Here is a 16,984-nt window from a genome sequence, read left to right as displayed (position 1 = left end):
GAAAGTGAAGGAGGAAATGACAGGGCCTCAGCTTCCCTGGCTGTAAAATGGGTCTAATACCCACGTTACTCACCCTGGGTCCTATCCCAATTCCAAGTGCATCTTAGAGACCAAAACAGAGTGAGAGGGTATCCCTGCCTAGAGAGGCCTAAAACCAGTCACCACAATTTCGCCTGCCTGGTCTCTCTCACACCATTCTTCCCGTGAATAATAGGAGGAACAAAATAACTACAAAACTAGGAACTTTTTTTTTTTAATGAATTACAAACTAAATTACAAATAACGTTAATAGTAAGGGCACTCAAGTTCAAGAGGTGGAAGAAAAAGAGCCAGAATGATAAAAAAAGGAAAACATTTTTAACATTTCCATTACAAAACCCCAAGGTGCACATGGCAAAAAATCCACCCGCTCCTGTTTAAAAACCATAACCTGAAATATAAATATAATTGTTCATCCTTCTTTTAAAGAAATATATTTTCCCAATGTCATCCCTGGAAGTGTCAGCATTCTCAAAAGGATGTCTAAACCCTAACTTCCTCTCCTAGGGGGCAGGGGTGGCCCTCAGAAAAGACAGGAGCAGGGATCCATGGTAGCTGAACAACTAAGAATCCCGAGGGCAGAGAAAAATCCAAACTCTCTCACCTGCCTCTAAGGCCGTGGAGAATGGATGGGAGGGAGGCACAGTGCCTGTGTTAAGAGCCTTCAAGTCCTCTGGCCCACAGCCGGGGCAGACAGAGGGGCTAGGGGCTGCCATTTCTCCTGCAGGCCCCCCCGGGGCCTAGTCTTGGGTCTGCCCACTTGTCAGGTGAGGTGAAACAGCAACCCACGAGTGGTTTTAACTGAATTCTTTAAGAACACTTCCTCCCTGTGGTGTTCTTCCTGCTCCTTTCTCCAAAGTTCCAGCTTAGCCAACCCTGTTAGTAGTTGACCTTTACAAAACTAGTGGCCACAGGAGGCTTGGGGGCCCAAACACATGGGATAATAATTATGGGGCATTCAGAGTCTGGGAGAGAACAGTCAGCTCTGGTATTTTCCAAGACGAGCCCTTCTCAGCAAGGACTATGAGGAGGGGAGCGGGTGGTGGACACTGACGTAAGTGCACGGAACACTGCAACTTCCTCTCATTCTCACCCATTCCTCCCTCAACCCTTCTGTGCCCAGCGTCGGCAGGCCAGCAGGGGCAGGGGAGTGTCACAGTTGCCGGACAGGATCAGAGGGCCTCCACCTGCGCCCAAACAGCGGGGAGGGCCACGCCGGATCAAGCCCATACTGGGAGGAGTGGGTGACACCCGGGGCGGGGGGGGGGGGGCGAGGAACTTGGGCCACGATGTCAGAGTCGGAGATGGGGTACTGGCTTGGTCACATCCTGGAAGAAGGGGTGAGCCAGAGCTGCCTTTGCCGAAATCCGCTTGTTGGGGTCATAGTGCAACATTTGCTGGAGGGAGAGACGGATGCGGACTTCAGTGAAATCAGGAAACCAGGACTCCTGGTTCCCAAGACAGAGTTCTCACTGCCCCCCTCCCCTCTCTGAGCCAGCCGACGGGGAGAGAAGTGCAAAGGCGGAGACCCCCGGGTCAGGGGCTCATCTTCCTCCATCGTAGGCAAGCCCTTCCCGCGGACAGGGCACGAGCAAGGGGAAACAGATGCCCACTCTCACCGATAACAAGCTCCGTCCATCTTCATCCAGGGGAGGCACGACTTTGCTAAAATCCTGCCGGGCCCACTTGGGGAAACTCGGCTTGTAATCGGGCATTGAAGTAACTCCTGGCCAAACCACCTCATCTGGGGTCCCCAGAGTCCGGAAGATCCGGAAGAGCTGGTCAATCTCAGAATCACCAGGGAACAGGGCCCGGCGGGTCACCTGAAAAGGGGGAGGGGAGGCAAAGACCCACACTGACGTCAGTCACAGCTGTCCCCCGCACAGAAGAGGTTCCCACAGGCAGTGGAAGGTCAGCAGGGCCCCATGACTCCCTCCCCAGGGCCTGCCATGGGGTCAGTCACACACAGCCTGAGACAATGAAGTCCCTTCATCTGGCTCCTCACCCCTCCTTCCTTCCCCCATCCATGGCTTTACAGACCCCCAAGGCTGGGTGGGGCTGGGAGGGGCTGAATGTCTGGGGTGCCGCTGACACGTAGCAAAGGGATCCCAAGCCACTCACGGGATGTGGGGTAGACACTGCGGTCATCCCCCCTCCTTGGGATGCGGCCACTTCTAGATAGGAGCACAGCGGGCAGAGACTGTGTCTTCCATTTCTTCTGTGTTCCCCACAGCACCCAGCATGGTGCTGGGCACACACTAGGTGCTTAACAGATATTTTTTAATGAATTGAGAGCAGAATATGGGCAACTGCAAGGTAATGCACTGGGGACGATGTATAGGCTATTGTCTCCTAGTCCCCAGTGGCAACCCACGTAAAGGACCATAAAACTTATTGCTGCTGGATTGGAAGATTCGGCCTACTCCACGGTTCCGTTATGGGGAGATAGGGGGGAGGGGACGTGATTGAAGCCTGCAGATTGTGTGAAGGGTGTGGGTAAAGGGATCCCGGTTGGCTTACTCCATTCCTGGCAAATGAAGTCTACCGGCCAAATGAAGGAGCGGCTCCCTGGAAGGCATTCCCTCTAATATACGCAGACCAACAGTAAAACAGCTGCACAAATGATTTACCCATTTCAGGGTGAAGAGGGACACTAAGCCTGCTCGGGGGCCACGTCCTATCCTTTCCCCACACCCGCCTTGATGCTGCTGGAGAGAACCCTTTGAAAGAAGGGCCACGGGCCCAGGCCAAGAAACAGTCCTGTTGTTCTTAGACGTGGGGAGGAACGGGCTGGGTGGAACTTGGGACAAGCCTCCGTACCATCTCGGCAAAGATGCAGCCCAGGCTCCAGATGTCCACGGCTGTGGAGTAGTATTTGCAGCCCAGGAGGATCTCAGGGGCTCGGTACCACAGGGTCACCACCTGGGAGACAAGAAGAGGAATGAGAGCTGGCTTCCAGGGCCCTCACCTCTCAGCTCCACTCTGCTAACTCTTAGCCTTAAAACAAGATGTTTCTCTCCTCCATCCTCCCCCTCCTCTGATCTCCCTGTGAGAAGCGATTACACACAACTTCTTAGCTCAGAGTTAGCCTAGTCCACATAGGGGCCATATCTTCTGAACCTCCAAGCTGGGACTTTCCTGGAAAACTTGCGACAAATGGTCCTAATTTTAGTGGTGTCCCATCCAGCTGTCCTGGCTTAGGAAAAGCCCATTGCCAGCGACAACTGCATCTCACATGGGAGTGCTGGTTCAAGTCTTAGCTGCTCCACTTCTGATCCAGCTGTCTGTTAATGTGCCTAGAAAAGCAGTGAATGATGGCCCACCCACGCAGGAGCCTGACCCAGCTCTGGCTGTTGTGTCCATTTGGGGAGTGAACCAAGAGGTGCAAGATCTCTCTTTCTCTGTCTCTCCACCTTTCAAATAAGTAGAATTAACCTTTAAAAAGAAAAATCCCAGTTAGCACCACAGAAGGAACTGTGTGCATACCCTAAGACCCCTTAGGGTCTCAGAGATTCTTTTCATATAGTAAGAGAAACTGTTGGCCAAATATTTCTAGTAACTTTGTGAATGCCCTTGTTAACCCCTCCTGGGGAGCTCAGAGAAGAAAAGCAAGGCGGGGGGTGGAGGGGTTTGTGGACTCACCTCGTGGGTGTAAGTACGAACAGGCACTCCAAAGGCTCTGGCTAGTCCAAAGTCGGCTAACTTGATGGAGCCCTCTGCATTGATAAGTAGATTCTGAGGTTTTAGATCTCGGTGCAGGACCCGATGAGAATGGCAGAACGCTAGGCCTTGGAGCAGCTGGAACAGATAGCTCTGACAGGGGGAAGAGAGGGGATTGTTGTTCAATCACAACAAGCACATCAGTTTGCTCTTTGCCCACAGAGCTCCACTAAAGTCTTTACTATGTTATTTTGTAGTTACAAGCTATTTTTGCTGGTAGGACTCCCAGTCCCAGGAAGATCAGGACCAGGTCTTAAGCAGATTTGTATCTCTTTCATGCCCTGTAGCTACAGGTTGAAGGTTTAATACACATGCATTCAAGAAACACTAGTTGGGGGCCAGCGCTGTGGCGTAGCAGGTAAAGCTGCTGCAGCAGTGCCAGCATCCTGTATGAATGCCAGTTTGAGTCCCAGCTGCACCACTTCCGATCCAGCACTCTGCTATGGCCTGGGAAAGCAGTAGAAGATGGCCCAAGTCCTTGGGCCCCTGCAACCACATGGGAGACCAGGAAGAAGCTCCCGGCTCCTGGTTCCTGGCTTCAGATTGGCCCAGCTCTGGCCGTTGCAGTCAACTGGGGAGTAAACCAGGGGATGGAAGACCTTACTGTCTCTGCCTCTCCTTCTCTGTGTAACTCTTTTAGATAAATAAATAAATCTCGGAGCTGGCACGGTGGCACAGCGGGTTAACGCTCTGGCCTGAAGCACCAGCATCCCATATGGGCACCGGTTCTAGTCCCGGCTGCTCCTCTTCCAATCCAGCTCTCTGTTATGGCCTGGGAAAGCAGTAGAAGATGGCCCAAGGACTTGGGCCCCTGCTCCCATGTGGGAGACCTGGAAGAAGCTCCTGGCTCCTGGCTTCGGATTGGCACAGCTCCAGCCGTTGCAGCCAACTGGGGAGTGGGAAATCGGATGGAAGACCCCCCCCTCCCCTTCTCTAACTCTTTCAGATAGATAAATAAATCTTTAAAAAAAAAAAAAAAAGAAACACTTGTTGATAGATGGAAAGTCACTCTGGGAGTGAAGAATCCAGTTCTACAACAGACAACAGAGATTCCTTGACTATTTCTCCCACTAAAAAGACAAAAGGGCTTTTTGAAGGGATCTACCAAGAGCTCACAAATCCCATTTATCTGAGTTTCATCTGACCTCCCACCTGAGCCACGGGGTTGAGTCACTAAGTTTCAACTTTGATTCTCCAGCCCAGCCCTAGGGTTAATGAGTATAATGAGCAGGGAAAGAGACAAAAAGTACTAGGAGTGTGGGGGTTGGTGGGGGAGGGTGATGAGGGCTCTGCAGAAGGCCAAGATAACAATCACTCAGAAGGATCACCTTGATGAGGGGAAGAGGAATGCCAGTGAGAGCAGAGGCATCCATGAATTTCTTGAGATCTTGGTGCAGGAATTCAAAAACGAGGTAAAGTTTGTTTTCGGTGTGGATGACATCCAGTAGCCTAGGGAAAGGAAGACCCAGGAAGTGGAAGGGCAGCAGAGACCACCCAGACCACAGAGAGGTTCAACCTCCTTTGCTGTGATCACCTCCCAGACGCACACTTACTTGACAATATTGGGGTGGTTAAGCTCCTTAAGCAGAGAGATCTCCCGGATGGCAGTGCTGGGTACACCTTCAGTCTCACTTGGAAAGGTTGAGAAAGCAGACTCGAATATGGTTACAAATACCGCTCCCATCCCCCCAGCCCCAAAAGGCCCCCCCTAAGAAAAGTAAAGATAATTTCTGGGTAGTCAGGGTGTGGCTTTCAGATCCATTCAGATCCTTAGTTCCTCCTTTCCCAGGGCTATATAAGTAAAGCCTCCCTGGTGAAGGTGAGCCAGGGAGGTGACAGAACAAAATACGTAGCAGTGGCACCCAGCCTCCCCAGAGGGGCCAGTGGGGCTCAACTGCCATTCTTTGGAGGGAGAGAATTCTAAAGTGAGAGTGGAGCTGAGGCAGCGCGGAGGGCTAGTAACTCTGAAAAGTGCTCATTAGGTCCCGCATAACCCTGCGCCAAGGGGGCTCCTAGACACCCGCCCTCCCCAATCCCGGGGGCCTCCTTTCTTGCCCCCGGAGTCTTTCTGGTTGCACATTTTGGGGGCATCCACCCCCCACACCTCCGGCTGAGTGTCGGGAGGAGGCTTTCCACAGACTCTACGCCACCCTACACTCTCCCTGGCGAAACTCCGTACGCTGTCTCACTTCAAAAGGCGGCCCACCCTGCTACCTTCCGGTCCCTGGACGGCTCCACGCCTGTGGGGGCGCGCGGTGGGGGCGGGGGGCGTCCCGGCGCGCCCCGGCTAAGGGTCGCGGCTACGGAGGCCACTCACGTGTCCAGGCGGATTTTCTTGAGCGCCACCACTTCTCCCGTCAGCTTGTTTTTGGCTTTGTACACCACTCCGTACGTGCCCTCTCCGATCTTTTCCACCTTTTGGAAGTTCTCCATGAAGCGCCAGCGAGCCGGGTCCGCCCGGCCCTGGAGCCGGGGGGCCTGGGAACCCTGCAGAAAGCGGGCCCGGGCTCTCGTGGGCGGAGGGGCGGGAAACAGGACCCAGCACCGAGGCCCCAGGGCGCGATGGAACGCTGTGTATCCCTCGCTCTTGTCAATTTGTCCAACTTGAAACAATGTTGCCGCCTCCACCCCCCCCGTTCCCGACCGCCACCAGAGGCCCCGCCTCTCCTTCCCGCGTTTCCCTGGCCCCGCCCCCTCCCCTTCCGATTGGCGGGCGTAAGAAGGGGCGGGGCCTGGCCCGCTCTCCGCGCCGCCGAGGACCCCGCCCCGTGCAAGTTTGGTTCCAAGGGCGGAGACTGGTGTCTGTCTCCGTGGCATGGTTGAGCCCCTGTTCCCAAGCACCTGGCTGTAGTCCCGTCTCCAGGCGGTAGTAGGGATTCTCTGACCTCTCACTATTTTCACCTCGCCCCTTGGGAAAATGTGTGGATTAAAAATTCCAACTGGTCTAGGGAGACTCCTTTGAAAAGCAAGGAAGCTTCGGATTCTCGCCGTAGAGGATTTCTGGGCCTCGGAGGTGTCGTTGCCCGCGCCCCTCAGCCTGCCCAGATAGTGTCTCCCTTTGTTTTTGGACGCCGGGGTTCCTAGTCTGATAGAACCGGTGCATTAGCTCTTCCACGATGAATGGTGTGTGTCGCATGTGTGCTCTGTAGCTGCTTTGCAGCCAACTCTTCCCCAGGGGATGGAGGATAGAGATGACAGAGACCCAGTGAAACCAGAAACTGTCTTTGTGTAGCAGGGTGGGGAAGGAAGGTCCAGCCAGGGACCGGGGTCCCTAGCCGGTTCTGCCCACCCCCCCTCCAGTCCTCCTGCCCCTCCCAGGCCTCCCCTGGAGAGAAAGAGGAAGGGCTATGCAAATGTGCACCCCTTTCTTATATAGGGGCTTGGGCCGGCCCCCCAGCGCCTTTGGTTGCTGGAGAGAAGAACAGGATGGACCTGGTGCTGAGAGGGTGCCTTCTCCACTTGGCTGGGATGAGTGTCCTGCTGGCTGCAGGGGGCGCAGAAGGTGAGTGTGGGTGCAAGGACAGGAGCAGGTGTGAATTTGAGGACGCACACCTTCTCTGGTTTCCCCGCCTCCTGGTGGGAGATGCCAGCAACACTTCATACTTCTCCCATGTATTTGGTTTGGTGAGGACATGAGAGTACCTGAGCCCCCTCCCTCCAAGGAGATTTGGGATTGAGTATGAAAATAATCCATCTCCTTGGAGGGACAGAGGATAGTGGGTCTTTGCAGCACAAATTCAGACACCCCTTGGGTGGTGAACTGCAGCAAGGACTCTAAGGGGTGAAATTGGTGGGGGGGGGACTCTTGTAGGTAATGTCTCAGACACTTTGGGGTAGGGGATTTAAAGTGGGAAGTAAGAGAGTGTAGCGTTGGATCAGAAGGCTCAATGGGCACCACCGTCCCCTTTTGGATGGGGATGAGTGAACACAGCCCAGACCTTTTGTTCTGGCAGAGGGGTCTCAGCTGAACATCACATGCAAGGGCTCTGGGGGATTGGGACCTCGTGACGGGAGCAAGAGAGGGAGGGTGAGAGGGTCTGGAATGTCCCGTGCTGCTCCGAGGAGGGGGGGTTGGAGTTCGAGAAAGAACAGAGCATCTTATGACTTTTCTTTGTCTGGTGGCATGATGCTCAAGAGATAACTCCAGATCTTCCCCCAGCACCCCAGAAATGGGGTGAGAATGCTTTCTACTGTGCTGAAATAAGCCCCTCATATCCCGACCACTTGCTTTCCCTCTCTCCATCCCTGGGCTCACTGCTTCTCGGAAGTTCTCCTGAATCCGACTTCCCTCTTTCCTGCTGCAGTTTTAGTCCTCTCCTTTCACTATGTTCCTTTATGTATGCTGGAAACATTCTACTCACCCACACACCTGAGGCTCTTGGGAGATGGTGCTAACATCTTGGATCTTGCTTTTGAAAATCATGAGAAGACTTTTTTTTTTTCGTAAATATTCTTGGAATTTTACATGGCCTGGGCTTGATCATTTTGTCCAGTGTCAAATGACATTGCATTTATGAAAGAAAATTTTTTTCCATATACGTATTGAATTTGTAGAGTTAAATAACAAAACATTTTTTTTTTTGAGATATGTTAGCCAAATGCAAGAACAGCAGCCAGGTAAGGTAACTAAAGCCAACGCAGCAGAATGTTGGTAGTTGTTGGATCTGGGTGAGGGAATATGGAGGTCCATCCCATGCTTGTTTCCACTCAGACACTTTCTTGGTCAGGTACAGATTTGATTGCTCTGTCCCCACCTCCAATCTCTGCCAGCCCCTAACCCCTCCTCCTCATTTCTTGCCCTAGTGATCTTTCTAAATCACACATTTTTGATTACATTCAAACAGCTTCTGAAGGATAAATTTTATGTTAAGTGACTTATGTTTCAATGTGAAACAAAACAAAGTAAAAAAAAAAAAAAAGACAAACCTTCAAAAGTGGCCATGACTATAGGATAAAGACCAAACCCCTCAGCCTGGTACCCCACGGCCCCACACATCCCCTCAGCCCATGGGAGTGCACCCTTGCTTGTGGTCCTAGGGCAGCACCTCGTTGAAGCCTTTCCCAACACCCCAGCACTAGCGTGGAATTCATTTGTTCGGTATGGCATCCTTCTGTACGACCTTTGTGTCTGTTGTGGCACATACTGAACAGTACCACCGGGGTGGGCATTGGGCCTCGTGGTTGCAATGCCTGCTGTCGGCATCAAAGGGCCTGGGTTTGACACCAGATCTGCTCCCGCCTCCAGCTTCCCACCTGGGAAGCAGACCCTGGGAAGCAACAGAGATGGCTCCAGTGATTAGGTTTCTGTTACCCACATGAAAGATCTGGGTCGATTTCCCAGCGCCTAACTTTGGCCCCAGCTGGGAACTGTTGGGTCGTGAATCAGCAGATGGTGGCTCTTGCTCTGTTTCTCTGCTGCTCAAAAATAAATAAATAAACAAAATAAATAAATAAATAAATAAAGCTTGCCATTACAGTAATTTATGTATGTGTCCATTCCTACATTTCACTCTAAATTCTTTCAGAGCCGTATCTTATTCGTTTCTTAAGTTCTTTGTGCCTCTGGGGAAGCTATTGTGGTAGAGCAGGTTAAGCCGCTATTTCGGACACCTGCTCCCATGTGGGAGTGCCGGTTGGAATAATGGTATCCCATGCTCACATCCAGCTCCCCGCTGGCGTGCATGGGAAGCAGCGGATAGTGGCTCAAGTACTTGAGTCCCCACCACCTATGTGGGAGACCAGGATGGAGTTCCTGGCTCCTGGCTTCTTCCTGGCCCAAAGCTCTGGCTGTTGCTGCCCTCTGGGGGTGAACCCGCAGATGGAAGATCTGTTTCTTTCTGTCTCCTCTGTCACTCTCCCTTTCAAATAAGTAAATAAATCTTTGTGCCTAGAACAGTGTCTAGTACATGGTGCCAATGAAAATGCAATTTGAATGTGAGAATGACTGGGGTGACATGGAATAAAGTGCTATCTCTGAGAAGGAATGGGTAGCCGGCACCGTGGCTCAATAGGCTAATCCTCTGCCTTGCAGCGCTGGCACACCGGGTTCTAGTCCCGGTCAGGGCGCCGGATTCTGTCCCGGTTGCCCCTCTTCCAGGCCAGCTCTCTGCTGTGGCCCGGGAGTGCAGTGGAGGATGGCCCAAGTGCTTGGGGTCTGCACCCCATGGGAGACCAGGAGAAGCACCTGGCTCCTGGTTTTGGATCAGCGCAGTGCGCCTGCCACAGCGTTGACTGCGGCGGCCATTGGAGGGTGAACCAATGGCAAAGGAAGACCTTTCTCTCTGTCTCTCTCTCTCTCACTGTCCACTCTAAAAAAAGAGAGAGAAGGAACGGGTGAGGATTCATGGTGAATTCCCTTTAGGATCCACAGACCGGGACTGGCTTGGTGCCTCAAGGAAGCTCAGAGCTAAAGCGTGGAACAGGCAGCTGTACCCAGAGTGGACAGAAGCCCAGAGGTCTGACTGTTGGAGAGGTAGGAGGGAACCTGATGGGACTGGGATGGAAGAAGAACAAAAACTGAGATGTTGGGGGTGAGCACTGAGTGCCGCTTTGAGTCTGGGCTCCTCTGCTTCTGATCCACTTTCCTACTAACGCAGCAGATAATGGCCTGAGTTCTTGGTTCCCCGCCACCCATGTAGGAGTCCTGGATGGAGTCCTTGGCTTGGCCTTCCAAATGTTGCAAACATTTGGGAAATGAACCAGCAGATGGGATCTCTCTCTTTCTCTTTCCCTCACCCTACCCCCATCTATCTGCCCTTAAAATTAATTAATTAATTAATTTAAAAAAAGGTGGGGTGGGGGTCAGGCATGCCGGCATTGTGGCTCAGTGGATTAAGCCACTGCTTCCAATGCTATCATACCATATTGGAGTACCAGCTGGAGTCCCAGTTGCTCTGCCTGTGATCCAGCTCCCTGCATCTGGGAAAGCAGCAGAAGATGGCTCAAATCCTCGGGCCCCTGACTTCCATATGGGAGACTTGGATGGAGTTCAGGCTCCTGACTTTGCCTGGCCCGGCCCTGACCTTTGTGGCCATTTGGGGAGTGAACCAGCAGATGGAAGATCTCTCTCTCTCTCTCTCCATCTCTCTCTCTGCCTTTCAAATCAATAAACCATTTAAAAAAAAAAAAAAGAACTGGGTTGTATGTAACTTGAGAAGATAGAACGGGAAAGGTGAATGGGGAGAGAAGCTGAGGACTCCCAGCTGATGTGACGTCCCCTCCCAGGTGGCCAGGTGTCCCTGAAGGTCAGCAATGATGGGCCTACACTGATTGGTGCAAACGCGTCCTTCTCCATCGCCCTGCACTTTCCTGAAAGCCAAAAGGTACTGCCAGATGGGCAAATTGTCTGGGCCAACAACACCACTCTCAATGGTGAGTGCCTGTCTACTCCAGGTCCCTCTGCCTCCAGCTCAGATTTCCTGGTTATTCCCAGGGAGCTCAGGGAAAGCCCCCTTCCCCCTCTCTTTGTAACAAATGTTATATATGTAACACACACACACACACACACATTGAAATAAAATTAGGGCCGGCGCCGTGGCTCAATAGGCTAATCCTCCGCCTGCGGCGCCAGCACACCAGGTTCTAGTCCCGGTCGGGGCGCCAGATTCTGTCCCGGTCGCTCCTCTTCCAGTCCAGCTCTCTGCTGTGGCCCGGGAAGGCAGAGGAGGATGGCCCAGGTGCTTGGGCCCTGCACCTGGCTCCTGGTTTTGGATCAGCGCGGTGCGCCGGCCACAGCCCGCCAGCCGCTGCGGCCATTGGAGGGTGAACCAACGGCAAAGGAAGACCTTTCTCTCTGTCTCTCACTGTCCACTCTGCCTGTCAAAAAAATAAAATAAAATAAAATAAAATAAAATAAAATAAAAAATTAGAGGGGCTGGTGCTGTAGTGCAGCGGGTTAATGCCCTGGCCTGCAGTGCCTGCATCCCATATGGACGCTGGTTCAAGTCCCCACTGCTCCACTCCAATCCAGCTCTCTGCTATGGTCTGGGAAAGCAGTAGAAGATGGCCCAAGGACTTGGGCCCCTGCTCCCATGTGAGAGACCTGGAAGAAGCTCCTGGCTCCTGGCTTCAGATCGGTGCAGCTCCAGCTGTTGTGACCAATTGGGGAGTGAACCAACGGATGGAAGACCTCTGTCTCTCTCTGCCTCTCCTCTCTCTGTGTAGCTCTGACTTTCAAATAAATAAATAAATCTTAAAAAAAGAAATAAAATTTGAAAATGCAGATAAAGCAAAAAGAAAAGAAAGTCAGAATCCCTAAAATGGGAGACTAGAATCCAGTGGACCTAGAAGTTAGACAGACCTAGATTTGAATTTGGCATTAGTATGTGGCTGTGGGCAAGTTACTTGACTGCTTTGTGTGCCCTCTCCTGATCTGTAAAATGAGGATGGTGCCTTCTTTGAGAGGTGCTGTAAAGATTAAAGTGTGATAATAAGTAAAGCAGTTAGCGCAGTATCTGCTCTCGCTTACAGTTAAGTCTCAACAAATGTTCTCTCGGGCTATTATTTTTTCTAATATCACTAACTAGAGCAAACCACTTTAAACATTCTGATATATGGCCCTCCAATCTCTTTCTTATGTATATATATGAATCTTATATTCATGTATGTTATACATATTATATACATACATGAATCTTGGTTGTGGTTTCCATACCCCCTTGCCCCCAACTACCATTCCCAGTGGGTTGTACCTTGGACACTGTACTCCCTGATCCCCTAGGGACCAGTTTTACATAGAAAAGGAAGCCAGGTTTTGAGGGTGCCTCTGTGTTTGCCTTTCAGGGAGCCAGGTGTGGGGAGGACAGCCAGTGTATCCCCAGGAGCCTGATGATGGCTGTGTCTTCCCTGATGGTGGCCCCTGCCCACTTGGCCCTTTGTCTCAGAGGAGGAGCTTCGTTTACGTCTGGAAGACCTGGGGTGAGGGACTCCCTTCCCTCACCTGTCATCCTCACTTGTACTCACTGCTTCTCACCGCTCTCCTTTCCTTTTGGGCCCGTTCTTGATTTTCTCTATTCTTTGTTCCCCTCTTGGCTCCTTCCTCTCCCGTAGCACCTATCCCCCTTCAACTGTGCCATAGTGTTTTCTGGGCTCCCATCCTCAAGTTCAATCCCACCCCCAGGGACCCTCCACTAGGATCCCTTCCCTGGCCCCAGACTTCCGAATCCCCCTGAAGTAGTCATTTTCAACATCACTCCTGACCACACTTCTCTGCTGCCCCATTTCTAACTCTACCCCTCAGTCCCTTACGGCCAGTAACCTTCTCCTCCCTGCTTTCTTTCCAAAAACCTCAGGCCAATACTGGCAAGTTCTAGGGGGCCCAGTGTCCAGGCTGAGCATTGGGACAGCCCAGGCGATGCTGGGCACACACACCATGGAGGTGACTGTCTACCACCGCCGGGGGCCCCAGAGCTATGTGCCCCTTGCTCACTCCAGCTCAGCCTTCACAGTGACTGGTAAGGATTTGGAAGGGACAAGGCCAGTCACAGGGCTAGGAGAAGCGGGAGGCTTGGCAGGACCAGAAAAAGGGGGAGGGGTAATGGTGTGCAGGGCTGGGGAGATCTGGGCAGAGGAATGTAAGTCGGCTTGGGGCTACAGGGTGCACCTGTGAAAGGGGACGCTGTGGCTTGGGCCGGGCTCTCACCTTTTCTGGCTCCAATCCCAGACCAGGTGCCCTTCTCTGTGAGTGTGTCCCAGCTGCAGGCCTTGGATGGAGGGAACAAGCGCTTCCTGAGAAACCAGCCTCTGACTTTTGCCATCCAGCTCCATGACCCCAGTGGCTATCTGGATGGGGCTGACCTCTCCTACACCTGGGACTTCGGAGACGGGACTGGAACCCTGATCTCTCGGGCTCTTGTGGTCACTCACACTTACCTGGAGCCTGGCCCCGTCACTGCCCAGGTGGTGCTGCAGGCGGCCATCCCTCTCATCTCCTGTGGCTCCTCCCCAGTTCCAGGCACCACAGATGGGTACTTGCCAACGTCAGGTGCCCCTGGCACCACAGCTGGGCAAGGGCCTACTTCAGAAGTCCTAAGTACCACACCTGGTCAGGTGTCAACTACAGAGCCCTCTGGAACCACAGCAGCCATAAGTACTGCACCTGTGCAGGTGCCAACTACACAGGGCACAGATACCACACCCAAGCAGCTGTCAACCTCCCAGGGCACAGTCACCACATCTGCAGACATGTCAACTACTGAGGCTATGGGTACGACTCCTGCAGAGGTGTTCACTGGAGAGCTCTCTGGAGCCACACTTGCGCAGGTCACAGCTACAGAGCTGGTAGACACGCCAGCTGGAGAATTACCCACCCCTGAGCCTGAGGCTCCAGATGCCAGCCCATTCATGCCTACAGAAGTCATTACAGGTAAGAAGTTCAGGGTGAATGAGGTTCATTGAGGTGGAGAATTTGTTACCACCCTCCTCTGAACACCTTACCCAGGACCCAGACGATACCTTTACATAGCACCATCGCCCACCCAAAACTCTTACTGGCTATAAAGCCCTCAAGTCTCTCTTGATGACAAGGGATAGATCAGTTAGTCCCCAAGGCCATGAAAAGAGAGCTTGTTGCTTCTCTGCCCCAGAGGAGAACTGCCAGGGAGGCCAGGGAATGCAAGTGATCATTTACATGATATGTATATCTCATTTTCTCTTTAAGCATAAATGCAGAGAAATCTTCCCCAGGTTCCAAGTCTCTGATCCCTGGATTCTTATCCCAGAGCCAAAAGGGAGGAATGAGATAGTGGTGCTTAAGTGAGTTAACATATGCTGAGTGTCTAGCCCAGGACCTGGCACAGGGTGGGGTGTGATAAACATTTGGGATTCTTGAAAAACTCCAACTCTGCCTGTAACTCTGTGATGGTAGCAGTAATTTTCTTCTTTGGAGAATCAGTTCCCTTTTCTATGAGTATAAAGGGAGATTTCCCAGGTCTTGTCTGATTTCTAAGCCAGTGACTTGAGGATCCACTAGCTCTGGGTCTACCTGGAAAAATACCTGCTTGGCCTCTGCCTCCAGATGAGTCATCTGTTTTTCACCCCACCTCCTCAATACTCCTCTGCCAGGCTCCCTGGGCAGCCCCCTGCTGGATGGCACAGCCTCGTTAACGCTGGTGAAGAGACAAGTGCCTCTGGACTGTGTGCTCTATCGATACGGTTCTTACTCCCTCACCCTCGACATTGTCCGTGAGTCTCGCCTACTTTGGGGGCCGACGGAGGGAGGCATGTGCTGCCTAGGGCTGGCCAGTGGGAGCATACCTGGGGAGGAATTACTGAGCTGGACAGGAGGAATCCCCGAGTGCCAAGATCCTCGTTTGAAAACATGCGGGTGGGGACTGTGGAGCAGCCTAAGGGCATTCCTGTCCGTGTGCTTTTGGGGAGACCTGGTAGGGGAACCCCAGTCTTTAACCTTGCACCTCTGCAGAGGGCATTGAGAATGCTGAGATCCTGCAGGCTGTGCCATCCAGTGAGGGGGATGCATTTGAGCTGACTGTCTCCTGCCAAGGCGGGTGAGTGTCCCACTCCTGCCCTCCCCTCTGGTGTTCCATCCCTTCCTGGATCCCCTGATGTGAACTGACACCTCCTCCAGGCTGCCCCAGGAAGCTTGTATGGACATCTCATCACCAGGGTGCCAGCCCCCTGCCCAGCGGCTGTGCCAGCCTGTGCCGCCCAGCCCAGCCTGCCAGCTGGTTCTGCACCAGGTACTGAATGGCGGCTCAGGGACCTACTGCCTCAATGTGTCCTTGGCTGACGCCAACAGCCTGGCAGTGGTCAGCACCCAGCTTGTCATGCCTGGTAGGTACCTGGACCAGAGCTGGGATGAAAAGGGGGAGTGGGCAGAGACCAGCAGGCTGGGGGCAGGCACTGAAGCAGCACCTGGGATTCTGCTTACAGGTCAAGAGGCAGGCCTGGGACAGGCTCCTCTGTTTGTCGGGATCTTGCTGGGGTTGATGGCCGTGGGGCTTGCCTGTCTGATATACAGGTGAGTACCCCCACCATCCTGTTCAGACCCGTGTGCTCCTCAACGACACTATGTACTCTTGCTCGGATGACCGGGCACGAGTCCAGACAGGCTTGGGCTTAAGTCTTGCCTGCGGGACCTTGGGGAAGCAGATTAAGCTTTGTGAGCCTCTGAGAAGGCGAGCGAGTGTCTGCCCAGAGGGGCTGTTGCAAGCCTTAGACTGTGGGTAATCAGCTGACTATGAAGCAAGAATGCAGTCACTGACGGTGGCGCTGACTGGTTCTCAACAATCTCAAGAGCGGGCTGGGCAGCTGGGCAGCCTCTAAGTCCCTGCGGGGGAGGGGTGGATGCCCACTTTCCACATCAGAATGCCTGGGTTCAGTCCCAGCTGCATCCCCCGATCCCAGCTTCCTGCTAATGTCAGCAGGTTATGGCTCAAGTAGTTGGGCCCCTGCCAATCACATGGGAGACCAAGATCGAGTTCCTGGTTTCCAGCTTGGGCCTGGCCCACCGCTGAGGGCTTCTGGGGAGTGAACCAGCAGATGGGAGCTCTCTGTCTCTCATATAAATAAAACTTAAAGAAAAAAATATATATTAATAATGAGGCAGTTTGGGTGAACTGAGCAGAACCCCTGATCTGGAGGGCCAAGGTCTAAAAAACAGGGAAATGGAGAGATATCGGCACATGAACAGAGGCATGGGCCCTGGAGTGAGTGACCGGGGACATGGGTGTGTCCCCTTCTTTGGACTGTCTTTGTCCACTGCTGACCAGTTGCTCCCTTCTTTGCCCAATGTCAGGCGCAGACTAATGAAGCAGGGCTCGGCTCTCCCCACTCCCCAGCTGCCACCCCGCGGCACCCACTGGCTGCGTCTGCCGCGGGTCTTCCGTGCTTGCCCTGCTGGTGAGAACAGCCCCCTCCTCGGTGGACAGCAGGTCTGAGCGCCCCCACGTGACGCCTTGATCTCTCTGGGGTTGACAGCAATGCCTGTGGGTTCTGCAGTCTTCCTTCAGAGGCAGCCATGACCCGAAATAAATACCGAGAACCTGGTGCTACGGTTCCTTTGCTTCTTGGGAGAAATCTGTCTTTTAAGGGGTGAAGGTATCAAAGAAGGCGTACCACTTACTTAGCAGTATATCCCCCCACGTGACGCCTTGATCTCTCTGGGGTTGACAGCAATGCCTGTGGGTTCTGCAGTCTTCCTTCAGAGGCAGCCATGACCCGAAATAAATACCGAGAACCTGGTGCTACGGTTCCTTTGCTTCTTGGG

The 16,984-nt window shown here is 53.0% G+C and overlaps 2 protein-coding genes across 4 annotated transcripts; one reads left to right on the top strand and one right to left on the bottom strand.

Annotated features, from left to right (window-relative positions):
* Positions 1-237: 237 nt before the first annotated feature.
* CDK2 (cyclin dependent kinase 2) lies at positions 238-6,429 on the bottom strand. Of its 3 annotated transcripts, none has more exons than XM_002711062.5 (8): positions 6,077-6,429; positions 5,313-5,390; positions 5,088-5,208; positions 3,682-3,852; positions 2,860-2,961; positions 2,161-2,304; positions 1,659-1,862; positions 238-1,436 (listed from the first exon to the last, which is right to left on the bottom strand). In XM_002711062.5, exons 1-8 carry the CDS (start codon positions 6,190-6,192, stop codon positions 1,332-1,334), a joined length of 1,041 nt encoding a protein of 346 aa, XP_002711108.1. In that variant the 5' UTR covers positions 6,193-6,429; the 3' UTR covers positions 238-1,331. The 3 variants fall into 3 exon arrangements, with proteins under 3 accessions (XP_002711108.1, XP_069908473.1, XP_002711107.1); XM_070052372.1 differs by having other exon boundaries at positions 5,974-6,419; XM_002711061.5 differs by lacking the exon at positions 2,161-2,304.
* Positions 6,430-7,157: 728 nt separating this feature from the next.
* Positions 7,158-16,764, top strand: PMEL (premelanosome protein). The gene is given in 11 exon segments (NM_001297728.1): positions 7,158-7,261; positions 10,121-10,231; positions 10,984-11,130; positions 12,541-12,675; positions 13,050-13,211; positions 13,421-14,122; positions 14,821-14,940; positions 15,179-15,263; positions 15,344-15,549; positions 15,649-15,736; positions 16,514-16,764. Coding segments are annotated over 11 exon segments (1,974 nt in total). The 5' UTR covers positions 7,158-7,185; the 3' UTR covers positions 16,656-16,764.
* Positions 16,765-16,984: the final 220 nt, after the last annotated feature.

Source organism: Oryctolagus cuniculus, chromosome 11, assembly GCF_964237555.1.
Source record: "Oryctolagus cuniculus chromosome 11, mOryCun1.1, whole genome shotgun sequence".
Classification (NCBI taxonomy): domain Eukaryota; kingdom Metazoa; phylum Chordata; class Mammalia; order Lagomorpha; family Leporidae; genus Oryctolagus; species Oryctolagus cuniculus.
The sequence above is the reverse complement of the archived record's forward strand: the minus strand, read 5'-3'. Positions and strand labels throughout refer to the sequence as shown.